The sequence below is a fragment of the Catharus ustulatus genome, chromosome Z (assembly GCF_009819885.2).
Source record: "Catharus ustulatus isolate bCatUst1 chromosome Z, bCatUst1.pri.v2, whole genome shotgun sequence".
Taxonomy (NCBI): domain Eukaryota; kingdom Metazoa; phylum Chordata; class Aves; order Passeriformes; family Turdidae; genus Catharus; species Catharus ustulatus.
In genome coordinates, this window is record NC_046262.2 from 25,497,890 (window position 1) to 25,516,605 (window position 18,716).

Below are 18,716 nucleotides of genomic sequence, written 5' to 3' on the forward strand. Positions count from 1 at the left end.
GAATCTGATCTGTTGATTCTGCTTGGACACACACACACTACAGCTTCATTGAAGTAGAATGTATTTTCACCATGCAAGCTGTCCAATTGATTATGTCGCATTATCTGCAGAAGGGGGGGAAAAAAAACCACCAAAAAACAAAACAGAGAATTCTATTTTCACCTTTGTCAAGTAAGAGAACTGAGAATCAGAGTATGTCAAGTTGGAAGAGACTCATAAGAATAATGGAGTCCAGCTCCCTGCTTCTCACTATGTAAAACTAGTGTATGACTAGGAGCATCATCCTGAAAAATCTTTACAACAGGATGCAGAAAATTAACTGCAAGAGAGAATGGGAATTCACAGCAAACAGTCATCTAATCTGCCAGAAGTAAACCTCAAAATACATTAAATTTGGTATGCATTCAGGAATAAATAGCAATAACCTAGCAGATCTGGTCTTAGCTCACCTTGAAAAAAGAAGTAACTGCAAAGTAACAGATAAAAAAGGATCACTAACTGGGATGCATTGAGCTCTGCTGACTACTTCCAGAGAGTTAATATTTTGCCTCATGGCTCAACAAGGTACCACTTCCCATACATAAATCTGTGTACTCTGCAATCCTTAAATAACACTGCACCTCACATAGACAGGCAATCCAGGCAATCCCAGAGAACAGGCCTGTGGCAGTCAATGTGGGGATGGCAAACATCTTTAGCAAGCAAGCCATGGCTCCCAAGGGGAAAAAAAAAAAAAACACACAAAAAAAGCCCAAAACAAAACAAAAAAGGCAGTATTTGGTCACACAAGTCACAAGTGTAAGTTGAGCGTAATACAAAAATACCAGCTGACTGAATATCACTCAACCTGTTCCGCTGCTGCAAGGAGTATGGTAGTGGAAACAGGAGAGAAAGACAGTCTTAAGGTCTGGATGGATTCAAAGCCATGTAGTCTACTTGAAAAAAAAATATAAGTAGTCTTACAAATTACAAAAACTGCTACTCTCTGACAATCAGCATTTAATTATTTTGCCTCTCTGTGTAATCCTTACAGCCATCTTATAGCCCTCTACCAGACTATTATCCTTCAACTTCCCCTTCTCAAAAGATTTCAGAAGTCACATCCATCAAAGCCGATGGGTAACTTCAGTTTTGGTTTTATCATTGGTTCTTAAGAATCTAATTTGTTTTATCAGTGCTTTTTAAGCACTGCCAAACAAGTCAAAACTGCAGCACATGCTATGCTAGTAGAATGTGTCTTCAGAGGTCAGAGGCCAATCCTTTACCCCCTCAGGCAGGCACAATCTTAGATGCCAAATGGTCTCTGCCTGTTATGGGTGAGTCGTCAGCTGAAAAACTGTGGAGGTGATGGCTTGAAGAAAGGTTCTACAGATTTTCTTGTGAAAACGAGAACATAAGGGGGAAAAAAGCTGTTTGCATCAGTGAGCTTTCCATATATGGGAAAGCCAGACAAAATGCTTTGATTTTCAGGTGCTTTAGAGGACAGTTATGGAAATCAAGACCACAGGCACCATGCAGGTATTATAGAGATGAAGACCTACCTGGTAGGTGAGCATCCAGACAGCTGAGTTCAGAAACAGACTGCATCCTTCATTCTCAACAAAAACTTAATAAATTTTAGTATTGAACACTTAAGCTTTGGGGCTACTTTAAGTTGCACCTCCAAATAATAAGCATCTCCAAGGATTTACACTATCAGGGATGGAGCCACGCACCTAACTCTTCCCCTAGGGGGCTGGTTGTTCCAGGAAATGGGGAAGCAGAGCCTGATATGTGGGGTTCACAAGAAGTGTTTGTTACTCCTGAAGGTGCACCTTTTCCTCCCTGGAGATAGTGGTCCAGGGGGAAAAAAAAGCTACCAAAAACTTCATTAAGTGTTTTATATGCTTAAGTATTACAATAATTTAATTTGCCTACAAGATGGAGAGACACAATGTATCTTACAAACACAGTGGCAAAGCACAATAAAACATAGATTCTCATATTTATAATTTATGTCTTCTCAATTTATTAAATGTCTGCCTAAGTTTGGTTTTTGTAGGGTAGGTTAAAATCACAGAATGGCTGAGGTTGAAAAGGACCTCTAGAAGACATCTGGTCTAACCCCCCCTGCAAAAGCAAGGCCACATAGAGACAGTTGCCAAGGATCATGTCCAGGTGGCTTTTGAATATCTCCAATGATGGAAACTTCACAACTTCTCTGGGCAACCTATGCCAGGGCTCCATCACCCTCACAAGAAAAGAAAGTTTTCTGAGGTTTCAAAACAAATCTTCCGTATTACTGTTTGTGTCCATTGCCTCTGGTTCTGCCACTGGGTACCACTGGAAAGAACCTGGCTCCATCACCTTTAAAACCTCCATTTAGGTATTTTTATACATTAAAAGGAGCCCCCATTAATAAGAACCATTTCTTCTCCAGGCTGAATAGTGTCAGCCTTTCCTTACTGGACAGATGTCCTTGCTTCTCAAACAGGCACTTCACCAGACATCCATCCTCCTGTCTGTACCTCCTCTCCACCCCAGAGCTCCATGCCTTTCTTGTGCTGGGAGAGCCAGACTCCAGGTGTGTCCAGAGCAGAGAGGAAGGGTCCTTTCATTTGACCTGCTAGCAATACTTTGCCCAGTGCAGCCCTGGAGACTGTGTGCCACCGTCGCAGAAGGGCACATTGTTTGTTCATGTTCTACACCAGGACTCCCAGGTCCTTTTCACAGAATCATAGAATCATAAAGGCTGGAAAAGATCTCCAAGATCATTGGGTCCTGCCTTTGACACAACACACCACCATTGTATCAACTAAATCATACCACTAACTACCATATCCAGTTGCTTTCTGAACATTTCCAGGGATGGTGACTCCACCACCTCCCCAGTCAGCCTCTTTCAATGCCTGACCACCCTTTCAGCAAGGAAAATCTTCCCAACATCCATACCAAACCTTCCAGTCACAGCTTGAGGCCATTTCCTCTTGTCCTTTTACTAGTTGCCTGGGAAAAGAAGCTGACTCCCATCTTGCTACAACCTCCTTTCAGGCAGTTGTAGAGTGTCAAGCTGATTTCCAGTTGATCCCCAGCATCTACTCATGCATGGGGCTGCTCCTTCCCAGGGGCAGGACTTTGCACTTTCCCTGCTTAAACTTCATGAGATTCAAAGAAAATGCTTGGATATGCCTGAATCTCAGCTTCCCACATGCTCACTCATTACATTAAGAACCAACAAAACTCAGACATCCTGGCCTATTCATCAAGGCAGGTGTCTAGGAATGCAGTCAGGGATATAATTACAATGGAGAAGCACAAACCTCATAGTCCCCTGTGCGTGAAAACAGGCTGTTTTGCTGGCCATGCTTCCAGTGCCACACGAGTTTCTTCTGCATTTTCACATTGTCTCTTTCTCTCTCCACCATTTTCTGTCCCTCCTGGAGCCTCTCCAGACTGTGCTGGTACTCTTGCAGCTGCAGCGCCAGTCCTTGACGGCTCTGCTCCAGGAGCTCCTCCTGGCACTCACACTCCCGTTTCCGCTGCCCCAGCCAGCTCTCCCTCGCCTCCTGCTCCCGCTGCCGCTGCTCACATTCACGCAGCCACCGCTGCTGCTCCTGCTGAAACTGCTGCTTCAGTTTGTCCGTGTCGGCCAGTTCCACCCTTTGTTTCTCCAGATTCCGATATTTCTCTTGTTCCAAAACAAGGTTTAGCCGAGAGCCGTGGCTCCGACTGGTCTTCTCATTCTCTTGCAGTAGTAATTTATGGAGTTCTTTGTGGCTGTCCTGGATAGCCAGTGCTGCCTAGACACCACAACAAAATCAGACACAAAATAAATATCAGCATTAATCCATGTTTGTGTTTTTACATGGAATCATTATATAAATTACTTCAACCTTTTTGGGAGGTTATTCTTCAAGCAAATAGAGAAAATTCTGTGATAATGCCTTTACATTGAGGTATTTCTAAAATAAAACTCAAGTCTTTTGAGCACTATTAACAAAGCTTCCGGTTTACACTTAGTATTATTATACATGTTTATGTTACAGCTGTGCATGTGCAGTCCAATTACAGCTGGGGTCATGTTTTCTCAGAGGATGTAAAGACACGCAGGAAAAAACAATATTTCATGGTTGAAGAGGGCAATAAGGCACTGGGAATGCTCTACTCACCCACATATTCTTAACACAGATGTGATTTACACATATAAAACTGTATTCTTTCCAGCAGGGCTCACTCTGACTTTAAGGCTCTCCTTGCTAACCTGCAACACCACAGTCTGACTAATGTCAGTCCTACAGGCACCTGCCAACCCAGCCACATCACCAGGACTGTACCACTACCCGCACCTGACCGAGGCCTCAGTGCAACCATATACCTGCAGCACAGTAGTGCTTTCAGGCTTGATGTTCCTGTTTTACAGCTGAGAGCTCTATATTCCATTCTGCACAACAATGTTGTGACACTGTTTGCATTAAAGGTGGTGATTCCTCCAATAATGCAAAAACAAATAGCTGGGATTTAAAAGAAAGAAAAGCAACAAAAACCTAGATCTGCTGAGGCACTTACTGCGCTGTCTACGTTGTAGAGCTGACATGGGAATCTATTTCAGCTGACATTCCCAGAGAATTCATGTAGCCCCACTACCCTATGCTGTCCACCCCAAAAAGTTTTTAACTTCATGCAATGTGCCATCTGCACTTTCTTGGCTCTTCTTCCAGTATTGGGTCAGTTCCAGCGATTTGTAAACCAGACAAGATCCTCTGCTTGTTTCTTGGCATCTGACCGCCCATTCATGGTCTGAGCAATTAAAGGCGTGATTCTAAACCTTAATTTACTGTTCCTATTTGTTTTTCAGTTACTCAGAAAATTTTGCCCAAATTACAGGCTTTTTATTTTGCTTTTGCATTGCTTCAATACATGTAACTTCTAAACCCAAGCTGTCCAGGATTATTATGAAATATGCTAAGGTCAATAGGGTCTAAAAATTAAGTATACTCATATGAAACATTTAAAAATAGAATTATGAAACTGCAGCTAAATAGGAAGAAGATTCAAACTTAGCTTAAAAGAGGCAAATACTTCATACTAAGAAGTAGGCCTTACAGAATATACAAAGTAAGTGAGATTTAAACATCTAAAATGGGCTGAGTTTGCTACCTGAGCTGCCTGGCAAAGTTACTGCCTACTACTAGCCAGAAGAACAGTCTAATCAAAATACAAATTTTTTTCAGTTTTTTGAACTTGAATTTCAGAAATGTGTGGAATGACATCATTTCACTTTTCTGCTAGGTTTTTGGAGTGTACAGAAGTCCTCTTTTGGGAGGAGAGACTGATCTCCAAGCAAGTTAATATTGTTCAGTTCTTAAAAGAAACCTACCACAGATGTAGAATAAAACTATATTCCATGACAACTTATGCAACAGTCAGTAGAGATCAGTATCAATTAACGTAATGTCTAAAAGTAGAGCAATGTGGAAACAAATCTTTAAAAGTAAATTATTAGGACAAATTAATTACTCTATGAAGTTAGTAGTGGAGTAGTCACCTGCATGCTGTATAAGAGACGGGTTAAGTTCTGGATTGCTTGTACAATCTAGAAAATAAAAGAGAATATTTTCAAAGGTTTGACCACTGTTAACTAAATAGCTACTACGTTCTGTCCAAGTTTTAAATTAACTCACCTCTGTCCCTGTAGATTCTGAAAAATTCATACTTGCTCCCTAAAATAAAGAGATGTAGCTTTAAAAAGTTGTTTGAAATTATAAAATTGTTATCTCTAGGTAATTTTTTTTAAACTAGTGGGGACATATGGCTAGGAAATGTATACTGAGTCAGTCTTTTATGTGGGTGTATTAAAAAAGGCAGAAGCAACAACCTATGAAGACTAATAATTCATCAATAATGGAACTCCCATGGAAATTACTAGAGATTCTGAACACAACTGTACAAATAAAACTATTTCATCCATGATTTTAATCCCTTGTGAGTAATGCTACACAGAAAAGACATTTCAATTTGTTCTTTGATTACTTGATAGTTTTGTAACACAATAACCAGATTTCTGTATATACAGCACGGTGGGTTTAGATTACTCACAGTAGGATGAAACAGCATGAGACTCTTCTAAAGTAGAGATAACAGTGTTCTAAGAAACTAGCAAGAAGTCATGCTAGTGGATCACAAAAAATACCTTAGGCATCCTGTGAGAACACTGTGCCCAGTACACTCTACAAGAGGCACCAGCATGGTCCTCTGCAGCAAGGCACAGCTGCTTCACACTTTCCATCCTGCTCCCTTTTCCTGAGAAGTTCTCTAAATTTATGGATAAAGCTACCCATAATCCCTGCAGCATGAAGAACAGCTCCTTTGAGAAAGATAAGGTGAAATGGTGGGGACTGTTTCAAACACAATCCCTTCTGAGACTACGCTGAAAAGACTTCCTGTATGATTTTTCTCTTTTTCAAAGAAGCAAAGGAGAGTTTGGGGAATATTTGTTTTCTCTCTGATTCTCTTAAGTTCTCTACTGAGTCTCATTTTCCACCACAGAGAGCAAAGCATCTGCTACATTTAGACGCAATAACTGAAAATGAAAATGAGAAAGACCAGTCCCCTAAACACAACCCAACACAGACACCCATGGGGCAAAGGGAGTACCAACTGCATCATTTCTTCCACTACTCTTTCTCTCATTATCTCTCTTCAGTGTTTCCTTCCATTCCCCCTCCACATCTTCACCTCCTCCTCACTGCATTCATAAGCCATAGAAAAGCTCAGCTCTGCTGTAAAAGCAGTGGATTTTGCACAGATGTCTCTGTGCAGCACAAGGATGGACTCCAGATAGCTCTGCTTTTCCTTAGCTGGATGGTGAGCAGTGGGTAAGGAGGCAGCACAGGGCCAAGAGGGAGAGAATTAAGGTAATGCTGGAAGGGTGAGGAAGAGTGTACAACAGAGAGCCTGCACACTGAACAAGAGCAGAGTTTCTTTCAGGTTTTAAGCCCTTTTTAATTTGAAAACAGATTTGCACAGGGGGAAGGTTTATCTGGCATTGGCTTGACCAAGGAGTTGCAAGTGGCCAGTCCCAGTGCCTGTGGTACCTTCACTGCAGCACCACTTGAGCACTAGGACATGACAATAAGGCAGGTTTAGCTGGGCTGGCACATGCCCTGCAAGTCCAGCTAGGAGTGAAGCAGTAATTTCAGGTGTTTCTGTGCTGAAGGCCACCACCACCTCTCTGCCACTGTTTCTGATCACCTTGATTCAGAGAGATGAGGACAGTCAGATTCCAAGGCAGGCTGCAATGTGCTTTGGACAATGCCTGCAGAGATACATGTACAAGGCAGGAGCAGGGGAGACAAGGTGGGAATCACTTCTCACAGCTGCCACTCATGTAGCAGGGACAATGCTCTGCCTCCCAGGTACTGCTCTTCTAGTCAGTATCTAACCTCCAAGCTGGGAGCTCTTGCTCCTCTGTCCATCTCCTGTTTTCCCAAGCTAGCTGGGCTGAGTTCAGAGCTGGCAACCCTCAACGTTGGGACTGCACGCTCGCCTCCCTGGAAAGCCCTTGCCTTGCCTCTTTTCTTTGCTCGCTCTGCCACCTCCTGGTAAGTCTAATTCTGACATGGTATCAGAAGATGTGCTATATGCCTTGTCCAAATATTAGGCCATAAATAATAGGATAATGACTTAGGGTGAAAGAGCTGCTGAGGAACCAGAGGGTGCTGATCCCTCCAGCTTTATGAATAGGCATAGCTTCAAACTTAGAGGAGGTTGCCAGAGGCTTTCTCCAGTCAAATCCAGTGAAATCCAGGAAACCTCTGAAGCTAGAGACCCCCACAACCTCTTTGGACAAACACTGCTCCTTGATCATCCTTGCACTGAATTTATTTCCTTGTATACACTTAGAATTTCCCTTACTGCAACTTGTAATCTTCGATACTCATCTTTGTGCTGTGCACCTCTGAGAAAAGCCCAGCTCTACCTTCTCTGTAACCCAATGGCAAAGTTTTTATGTGGAGCTACTGCAATTTTTAATGGGCAATATCTGAGCTCCTCTACCCTCTCTAGGTTCTATTCCTCTTCACCTAGCTTCTCTGCTCCCTCACTTGGATTTCTGTTTTCAAACAATTTTTTCCACTCACATTCTTCCTCCTGCTCCCTTCTATCAGCAGTTAGAAAAATAAGATGATCTAGAGCTAAGCATAAGTGAGGCTATAGAGAGATTAGTGTATCAGCAAGAGTATTCCCAATATAGAAAACAAGCAAACATAAAAAGGTTTCAGGCACACAAGCCCTCTTTCAGACCTGGTGCAAAGACAGTATGTTAATGCTAAACTTTTGAGCAAAGTTTTCTTTCCATTTCAAGTTCTGTATCTTATATTCTTCTCTCCCCACTTTATTCCTCTTGTGATTCTTATTCTCCACCTAAGAACTACACTATTATTCCACACAGTAATTCATGTTGCTTACTCCAACACTGTTGCTACATAAAATTTGTCATTCCTAGTTTTGTCCAGAACTGATTTTTGGTTCTGCTTTTCTCCCCAGATTTGCTTATCAGCTATAGGACTTTGTAAAATGAGCGCTTTCTCTTCTATTCTCTAATTGCTCCATTCTGTTTTGATTCAAAATTCTGAAGCAAGCTGGTGCAAAAGTATCCGTCCTATCTTATGTACTTGTTCTCAGGACGAAGTTCTTCTAATCCACAAGTCTTCCTTGCCTTAGCTGAGGACTGTGCCACTGCAGGAGACTTTCACCATCATGTGAACAGGAGGAGGGAGTAGCTCCATAGATAGGAATCTATTGAATGATGACAGCGGAGACCCACGCTCTTAAGGGGCCCGTACAAGCGGTTTGAAAACACTGCCTGTTAGTACAACTCACTGATCTCAAGCCTTGCAGGAAAATCATTGTGCTTGGATTATTTATGACTGATTTTTAAATTTTATTATTAATTGCAGTGACTTCTATTAGACTCAGTTACCTGGATCTGAGAGAAATTCCCCATAAAAATTTGAATAGCATGTATATACACCATGCCTAGACTGGTGTGTGCAATGCAGGAAGAAAAACAGAGTTACCATACCTTATCCTCAAGATTGGCACCTACCATTTCCTTTTCAACACTGAGATCGATTTCTGGTGATTCTTCAATTTCTTTTCTATCTGCATCTAGCAAATAAAGCCCCAAGAAAATGCAAAAGAAAGGTATCAAAGCATATCCTGACTAGAAAAACAAAGAGCATGTTTTTTTCAGCTACTCAGGATGGTGAGAAAGGGATTTTTATACTCTGTAGTTAAAGTAATTTCACAGTTATAAGCCGCACCATTTTGACTAAAATTTTGCTCCCAACCCGGAAGTGCGGCTTACACTCAGGAGCAGCTTATATATGAACAAATTTTGGAAATTTCCCAACCTGGAAGTCCGAGCCCACAATAGCCCTGAGCCGAGCCGGAGCCCACCTGGCCCTGGGCAGCTGGGCAGCGGTGGTGCAGTGGCAGTGCTGCCCGGCCTCAGGGGGCGCGGCACCAGTGGCGCTCTGTGGCCCCAGGAAGCACGGCAGTGGCCAGGCACACCATACCCCCGCTTCCCAGCAGCAGCAGCCGGGGACGCCGCTCTTCCTCTTCCTGGCGGCAGCAGCTGGGGACACCGCAACCCCGCTTCCCGGTGGCAGCAGCAAGCAGGGCCGGGGCCACTCCCTGGTGGCCACCCCGAGCAGGGCCAAGCCAATAAAACCTGTGATCATGCAATTCTGTTACTAATTGGCAACTTTGTGAAAGTTGCATACGGATCCTCGCTGCAATTGAAAGTGCGGCTAATAATCCGGTGCGGCTTATTTACGGACAAAGACCTAAACGTTGCCAACACCCGGAGCTGCAGCTTATAATCAGATGCAGCTTGTAATCATGAAATTACTATACATAATGGATCCTAGGCTGGGGAAAAACAAATCTGCAAGCCAGGATGGCATATGTGGCACAATCCAATCTTTCTTCCTTACAAATTAGCACTATTTTATTTATGAAAGGTTGGAAATAAGTGTAACCATAACACTAAAAATGCTCTGTAGCAATGTTTCTTACATAACTTTATTCGCAATTTTGTTGTAAGAAATTAATGCTACCTTTTGCAGCTGAAATTATTGGAATATCAATCCCAGTTTCCAAGCCTCCTGACAAAAAGGAAAATGGCCTATATTGTAATATAGGCTTGATGCAAAGCTGAACAAAGACAAGAAACTGTATTTTCAATGAAGCTATATAAAAATTTACAATACCTGAATGCAAAGACAACTTTCATTACATTATTTTCTTTTGATTCTGTCCTAGACCATTTAGGCTTTCCAAAAAAACAATCCGCTATCAATTATTTTAGCACTCCAAAGATGTAAAAGCACGAAATTTTACTCACCACCCAGAACAGATTCCACTATTTCATTGGCAGTGCATCCATGCTCCACACTTACTTCCTCAGTACTTTCCTCTGGTGAGCTGTCTGTTTCACTCACTTGTGATGTTGTTACAGCAACATGGAGACTTTCAACTACAGAGGGAAACATGCAGAATTACAGAGGCCCCTTAAATAGTTTCTTAGTGCATGAATCAATGACACAGAATTTATTGACCATGGAATAATTTACGTTGTGAGGACCTTTCATAAGTCACTTAGTCCTACACTTCCCTCAAACCTGGTCAGTCTTGACCAAGGTCAAATTGTGTTGCTCAGAGCTTTGCACACACACACCTTTAACGCCTCCAAAGATGGAAACTTCAAAGTGTCCCTGAGTAACTTGTTTCAGTTTTTTAACACTCTCATGGCATTTAATTTTTCATTTCAGTTAACTAGAATTTCCTGTATTTCACCACAGGACTATTGTCTCTTGCCCATGTGTTCTTTTATTGTCATCTGCCTCTGCAAAAATCTGTTTTTTCTATATCCTTCCGTTAAGCTGTTGTCGACAGTAATGAGATTCCACCAAGCCAGCTACCTCAGCTTCTCTTCAGATGTCGTGTCCTCCAGCCTTCTAGTCATCCTGGTGCCTTTCACTGGATTCGCTCTACTTTATCAATGTCTCTCTTGCTCAGGGTAAGCACAGCATTCATCATGGCAGTCCAGATAGGACTTCCTAGGCTTAAGTAGAGAAAGAATCACCTCCCTCATCTTGCTGGCAACTCTCCTTCTACTGAGCAGCCCAGGAAGCAGTTGGCCATCTTTGCCACAAGGGCAACTGCTGCCTCATGATCAACCTGCTCCTGAGTAGGACTCCCAGGTCCACTTCTGCAAAGGTGTTTTCTACCTAATCAGTGTTCAGCCTGTACTAACACATGGGATTGTATCACCTGAGATGCAGGACTTTGCATTTTTCTTTGTTAAATGTCTAGATGTTCCTCTTAGCCCATTTCCCCAATCTCTAGAGGTCTCTCCAGCTCACTGAATGCTCCATCTCATTCGATGATAGTCATGAGCTTGTTAAGAGTGTACTCAATCCTAAGGTTAACTGCATTAATAAATATATTGAAAACTATTGGTCTCAGTAAACACCCATAAGAGAATCTCCTAATGACATTATACTGACTGGACATTATATGACTGACCTCTTCAGCCCAGCAGTCCAGCCTGTCTTCCAGTTAAACAATTCACATTTAAGGACATTACAGCCAGTGCAAACAGTGTTACAAGTCTGAGAGATGTCAAGGTAACCAACATGCACTCTTCTCTTACCATAAAACCTGTCAGGTTAGTCAGATACAACTTGTTCTAATTAATCTGTGACAGCTGTTCCAAGTCATCTTCCTGTCTTTCAGGTTCTTGGAAATGCCTTCCAGGTGGATTATTTCCAAGATGCTGGTGAGATTGACCGTTTTTTTAGTTCTCTGTATATTTCTTCTCGGAGTGTGAGGTTTGCTTTCTTCAAGTCATCAGGAATCTCTCCTGATCACTGTGACTTTCAAAGTTAACAGAAAACAGCCTCACCGTGGCCAGTTTGCTGAGCAGCCTTGGATTTACCCCATCTCATCTCATGGATTTATGTAGATCCAATTTGCTTAAGCACTGTGTAATTCTGTCCTTCTCTACTCTGAGCAATGCTTTATTCCCATACAGTCTGTTATTAGCTCAAGGACTAAGAATTTCCATCCAGGAAAATGATCCCCACAAATTGTCTACAATGTAAACAACTGTAATCTCCCACAGAGTCTTGTAGAGTTCTGAAATCCAAGACATCATCAACATCAACAATAGCTTACGAAAAAGTGAAAAATAAAGAAGTGGGCAGAATAAGGTGTGTAATAAGTAAAGGCTTCCATTTTAAGTATTTTCTGTTTTATTGATAACTTACAGTATCCTACACAAATTTAATCAATTTTTATTAATAAATTCTCTTTGCTTTTATAATGATGATGAAAACCAAGTGTCCTGGGGTGACTTTATGATGCTGAATTGTCTCCCCATTTGTCTGTTAAGCCCAGAAATAAGTCTTGCACCTTTAAAGCTAGATCTGAAAGTGAAGGGAGGGAGAAGGAGAAGCGGTGGAAAGTCTGAGGTGCACGTATTCAAAACAGAGATAAGAGCTTTAGCTTTCCTTCTCACAGACTGAGCTGTCTGCAGCACAGACAGACAGCGTGAGAGAGAGCCCCTTTGCTTTTAGTTAGTGTTTCAGCTAGCTGGGAAGAGTAGTTCCCCAGACTGAACTATGCAAACCTGCTCTGGACTGAAAATGCAGAAAAACACCAGGAGCTCACACCTGTGTCCCACCTGGCCTGGGATGTGGCCTACTTCAGCAAAGGAGGGACTGATAAGAGACTGAGCAAGCCAAGCTACACCCCACAATAAGGATTTTCTGAATTTGTCATCTCTTCAGAACCGCAAGAGGTTTTACTCTTTAATATTATTCATTTTTTAATGCTTTTGAATACTTTGCTTGTTAAATGAACAGGTTTTTTTCCACTTTTTCCAAGAAAGCTTTTCCCAAACCAGTAAGGGGAGGGGCCTGAATCTGCTTTCTAGAGGGTCCCCTTTTGGAGTTTTCTCCCAAATTTGCCCTAAACCAGGAAGGTTTGTAGGTTGAAATGCCGTTAGTAGCACTCAGTTCTCAATTTAGGTGATGCTAAAATCAGGACTCTGATTTTTATCAGGGCTCTTTTCCACTGAATTTAGGAGAAATTTAGTTGAAGTTCCAGCTAGGCAAGGTATCTACAAATGCCATTCCCTTCTTTCCTCTGTAGGACAGTGTTGTAGATGGTGCAGCCAACTCACTGTTAGATAACAGGCAGAAAAAACAGGGCTCCCACAATTCTGGAAGGTGTTTCTTGGTGGAAATTTTATTTGCTCTGTATGTGATCATACAGGATTCTGATCTGACTTCAAAATCAGCCAAGGTAGGTGAAGGTCTGGGACTAGGTGCAACACCATACTGCAACCCCTGCTGTTAGCTGTAAGGACGGCTAACAAGCTAACACCACACCCCTGCCTGCTTATATTTGAGGCTGTGCCCTAAGCATATCCATTATTATACAATCTGGCAGGTACCTTGTCCTATATTTGACAAATATAAACATGACAGATTTTTCTTCTATGACATTTGGCAATTTTTGACACTGCCACTTCGTGAGACTTGACAGAATTGCAACACAAGGCCACATGGCTACACTTGATTACCTTAAATATCTGCCCACAAGAAGAGCCACCAACCCACTCTTCCCACGTGAACTCACCCTCTCTGAGTGCTGCTGCCAGCAGTGAAGCAGCCTGAGGAGTTTCTCCAGAATCGGGTTTGATAAGTAGGTGAGGTTCTACATGGACATCGTCAAACCCACACAGATCTCCCAGTTCTGCGTAGATGCGCAGCTTTTCTTCTAAATAACTGCAGATTTGCTGGTCGTGGTTACTCAGTAATTCTGTCAACCAAAATTGAACAGTGTGAAATTGAAAACTGTATTATCGGTTTTTAACTTGCAGGGAAAGTATGCTCCCCAATCACCTTTCTAATCTTTATGCTCTATAGAAAGTGCTAATTCAAGTTAAGCTTCTTTTAAGTAGCCAGGACCCAAATTCATCCAAGTTCATCCCACAGTCTGTCCAAATGAAAGCAAACACACTCTCTGGCAGAGTCTAAGCCAAAGCCCTACCCTGATGAGGTGGCTTTGGCTGCCCTCTCTGGCCCTCATTAGTCCTGATGCACTCACAACAACATATCAGTTCTATCATCTGAAAAAGCACTTGGCTCATGTGTGCTAACAAATCAGGGCCTCAACATCAAAGAATACCTATTTTCAGCAGAGGATGCCCTTCTCTGTGGCTCTCAATAGGGAAGACATTGCTGCAATTTCTCTCCTCACAGCAATATAAAGATGTGGGAGATAGGTATAGGGACACCAAGGAAGTAGAATTTATCCTTATTAGCTATATTTGCAGATAAAAATAATTGGAGAAAAGGACAAAGTGTCATAAACAAGCATGAAGCCACAAAACTGAAGATTCAAGGTATTTTTACAAACTCAGAACTACTTGGTCCTGATGCTAATCTGTGAAATTCAGTATTTGTTTTGAAAACCTGCATTTTTATTTTTCCTTTGTAGTCATAGTAATGTAGCAAAAACATTAAAGTGTTTGGAAAAAATATGCTTCTCTTTCACTACACTTACATTATACTATCAGACCACCCTATCTGTCTCTTCTGTGACTCTGCCTCTTAAGCCACTTGGAAAAAACACCAGCCAGGATGGGTGCATGACTAATTCATCCTGAATTCTGAGGATGCCAGAGCTCTCAGTGTGACAGGAAAGGTACCACACCTTGATATTTCTGAATTCTGTATGCCTTGGCCTCAGCAATGCGTCTGTCCTCATCAGATTCATTCATTTTTACTTCTTCTTCTTCCTCCGGACAACTTCAAAGATAAAAGACAAAAGTGGATAAAGCAAAATCTGCACATCATCTCTTCATCTTCAAAACAATGTTATGTTCACAGTAAACAGAACACAACACCAGCACCTTTTGCAACAATCCAGAAGCATGCCAGTTGTCTGCCTCTTTAAGAAACAGTAAATGAACATCAAGCAGACTGAAGGACTTTTCACTCTGCTAAGGCTGCACTGTGCACGAGAGAATGGCTGGCACACACACACAGGTCTGCTGTCCCAAGCATAAGTTTGGGCCCCATCAGAAGTAATGTTTTCCTTACCATTCCTAATGAGCTGACGGCAAGATAACAGGCATGATTTCTGGTTTCCACAAAATGGTTGCATGCAGAGTCCTGAGGACTCTGGAGGCAGCCAGTGCCAAAGGCAAAGGTGAGGGAAGGCCAGTAAATGGCTGGTATGGATGTCTCATGAGGAACAGGAAGGGTCTGCTAATTCAGTGGGAAAGCAGAAGGAATATGAGAAATGTGGCAAGAGTGACGAAGAGGTTTTGGCACCTTGAGCTCAGAGGAAAACCCAAACTCAAAGATGGACACAGTGCAATGCAGAACAAAGAACATGCTGCCATGAACATCCAGTCAACCTCCCATCTGCTTTGGACTACCAGCACAAAAACCAAACCCCTTTTTCCCTACCTTTCTACTGCCTCTTGAATATGCCTCATCCAGTTGTTACGTTCTTCTTTGGAGCTAGTATGAACCTCATACATCTCAGGCCCTGCAGACGAGGCACTGATCAGAAACATTCCCCTTTCTTCGTTGGCTACTTCTCTTACTATGAGCTTCTGAAGGGAGATAACTGAAGGCTTCTGGTCCTGAAGGAAACAGTCAAAGCACATGCATAATAAATTACTTTCTTATAAAACATCACACTCTAGGAAGAATATGATTTTTCAATTCATTTGACTAACACTAGTCCTGGTATACTTAGACAGTTGAAAGTTTTGAGTAATCAGATATCCTTTTACACTATTCTTTAAAATATGTTACAGTGTTAACAAACAAATTAAGCACTAGATAAGTGCTAAAAAGAGAATCTCAGAGGCTCAATGATACTGAGACACAATATTCATATAATGTTTATATTTATATAGTTTGGGGACTTCTTTACATGACATTTCATATCTTTTATGTGTGTTGACTACTATATTTTTGGTAACAATTGTTCTTCTCTTTGTTCTATGGAACAAGAAATTTAAATTTCTGAAAGAGCTTTCATTACTTCTCACCTTCACAGTCATGTACGGTACAACATTAAAGATATAACTCTCTTATTTTCATCCTTCTTCCTTTAAAATTATTTACTCTTGAAAACAAACTTAATTTTCTATATATTGACACATTACAGTTTTGAACACAATACCAGGATTTCAGAAAAAAAATAAAGTTATATGGGAATAAACTAGATAAGGACCTAGTTTTTGAGAAATATACAAATAAATGTGCAATGTGTGTGTTCAAATATCTGGTAGTATACTCACAACAGCTGCAAAGATGTATTTTTGATCCTTTTCTTGTAAGAACAGTAGTACATCAGTTAGAAGCAGAGCTAAGGTGTCTGAAAATGAGAAAAGAAAAATAATGGCTTTTAATTAAAATCAGTGTAATCAGTTAATTCTTACTTTAATCAGTAAATTCTTACGTTATCTTTTTAAAGGGATAAACCCTGATGAAGAAATATCTCATAGAATCCTACAGTAAACTAAACAGGAAATATCTGAATTAGCCTATGGTCTGCATGAAGACTTCCATGTACCTGCTTTGTACACCGTGAAAAGTGTACACCAGGAAAGTGCACCATGCTGGAGCACAGGTCCAAGGAAAGAAGTAATCCTCGCACCAATGGCAGTACAGCTTCCCTAAGCCATTCACCTGGCAAAGACTATCTCACACAATTTTGCCTTGTCTGTGCTGTAACATACGCTCACAGCACAGTATTACACTGGTAAAAGCATTTCTAGAATAATGATCAAGAGACAGCTATATAAAGTTGCACAGCAAATACTAGTAGGCTCAAAAAACCCCCACAACCCCTAATACATGATTAACACCAAAAATCAAAATCAAAAATCAAAATCTGAGCTTGCATATAAAAATTGTGCTCCAGCCAAGTGCAGCTTCAGAATTTCTTTTCTACTACGGATGTCTCATTACCACTGAATTGTTAACGAGCTATTTTCAATGGTAAATACTGTGAACAATAAAAACGTACAAGTCAAAACACTATATTATGAAATGAAATTGATAAACAAGAAGAGAGGACTGGAAGGACAAATCAAGATGGCACTGCATGTGAACTTGTGTTCTCACACAGATTATTCACAAACCATGGCAATTTCTGGAGCTGATCATCCAGAAATTAGTGGGACATTGCAATACCATTACCCCAGACATTCTTATTTGCAATACAGCACAAGAAAATATTTTCATTCTTTAGCCAGTCTTTAAACATTATTTACAAATAAAGTTTACTGCTCAGATGAGATACCTTTGAACCGACCAGTTGCTGTCTTCCAGTACACTAAACCTTCATGAAGCAGTATCCTCTCTTTCCTCATCAAGTCTTGCTTCCTAAAAACGTGGCCATTTTTCAGCTTTGTATATGTTTTGTTTTCAGTTCTACAGAGAATTTCTAACAGCTTTTGCTTTTTCTCATACTCATTCACTTTCAAATCTACTGCTGCTATTACATCTTTAATTAGACGAAGGGCTTTGCAGAGGTCTTTATGTTCTTCTGTTCCTTCTGTATGAGACAAAAATTAAACACCATTACATTAGTCAGCATGTTCAAGAGAAGGTATAAGATCTTACTTTCTGGAAATAATCAGCATGATGCAAATTGATAAATTTGTTAATTTACGTTGAACCTGGCAACAATCTTACTAGAATTATTGGAGGTATATACCTTTGTTTGACCCATCTATTAAAAGATGACCTGTACCTCAGATTTGTTCATTAGCCAAAACAACACATTGAATAGTTTCCGACGTATTCATGAGGTGCAAGCACTTAAAAAAAAAAAAAAAAAAAAAAAAGCGGCCAACAAATCATCTAATATATTATTTTTCTGGCTAAGCAAAAGAACTTTTGAAACAGGATGGTGAGTACAAAGGATTTGCATTGTATATGCAACTTTCTACAACACTCATTTACTGCCCATTCGGATGACAATATCTGTAAGTTAGTAGTAATTGTAAAATGCTCTACTAAGTTCCAGAGGGCATTCAAGCTTTGTCTGAAAAAACAGAGAGTAATTTACAAAATGTTTTCCTAGCCCTACTTAGAAAAGACTCCTCCAGAATTAACTCCAAAGGTACACATGTGTTTATGAGCTAGCTCACACGCTTTAGTCAAGGTCTTTTCTTAAAACAAGTATGCTTTTCTGGACTTCTATGGCCTACCTGGCTTGAATATCAGAAATCTTCACAACCCAGCCATGACAAGGCCTATATAAACCAGACAGCCCTGTTTAGCTGATATTTGCCTAAACAGTAGGTACTTACGTTGCTCTGGTTGTATCTCCACAGAGCAGTTTACTTCTGCTCTGCTCAACCGAGCAGAATTTAATCTTTTGTGATATTGTAGCTGTGCAAATTCCTTATGTTAGAAATGTGCTAGGATTTCAGACATGAAGCAACAGTTTAGCTTTTATTCACCTTTTGAGTATTGCAATATCCTTTCAACCAGAACAGGGTATTTGGTGATTCGCTGGGTGACGAGCAGAATGCATTCAGGGATTCCTCGGCGTCGTGCCAACAGGTTACTATTTCTCAGCTGCACAGATACAAATACATACTTTAAGCAGCAAATGCATATTAAATC

General features: G+C 41.1%; 1 protein-coding gene across 9 annotated transcripts in view; it reads right to left on the minus strand.

Annotated features, from left to right (window-relative positions):
• The window catches only part of ARHGEF28 (Rho guanine nucleotide exchange factor 28), a 129,754-nt gene that overhangs the window by 25,016 nt on the left and 86,022 nt on the right, over nt 1-18,716 (minus strand). For 7 of the 9 annotated variants that reach the window (XM_033085282.2, XM_033085283.2, XM_033085286.2 and 4 more), the window contains 11 exons: nt 18,551-18,668; nt 17,383-17,637; nt 16,376-16,452; nt 15,531-15,709; nt 14,770-14,864; nt 13,690-13,872; nt 10,388-10,519; nt 9,062-9,147; nt 5,661-5,699; nt 5,525-5,572; nt 3,300-3,779 (listed from right to left, as the gene is read on the minus strand). In XM_033085282.2, coding sequence (XP_032941173.1) covers nt 3,300-3,779; nt 5,525-5,572; nt 5,661-5,699; nt 9,062-9,147; nt 10,388-10,519; nt 13,690-13,872; nt 14,770-14,864; nt 15,531-15,709; nt 16,376-16,452; nt 17,383-17,637; nt 18,551-18,668 — 1,692 coding nt within the window. The remainder of the gene's footprint in view (nt 1-3,299; nt 3,780-5,524; nt 5,573-5,660; nt 5,700-9,061; nt 9,148-10,387; nt 10,520-13,689; nt 13,873-14,769; nt 14,865-15,530; nt 15,710-16,375; nt 16,453-17,382; nt 17,638-18,550; nt 18,669-18,716) is intronic. The other 2 variants (XM_033085284.2, XM_033085285.2) reach the window with 2 other exon arrangements.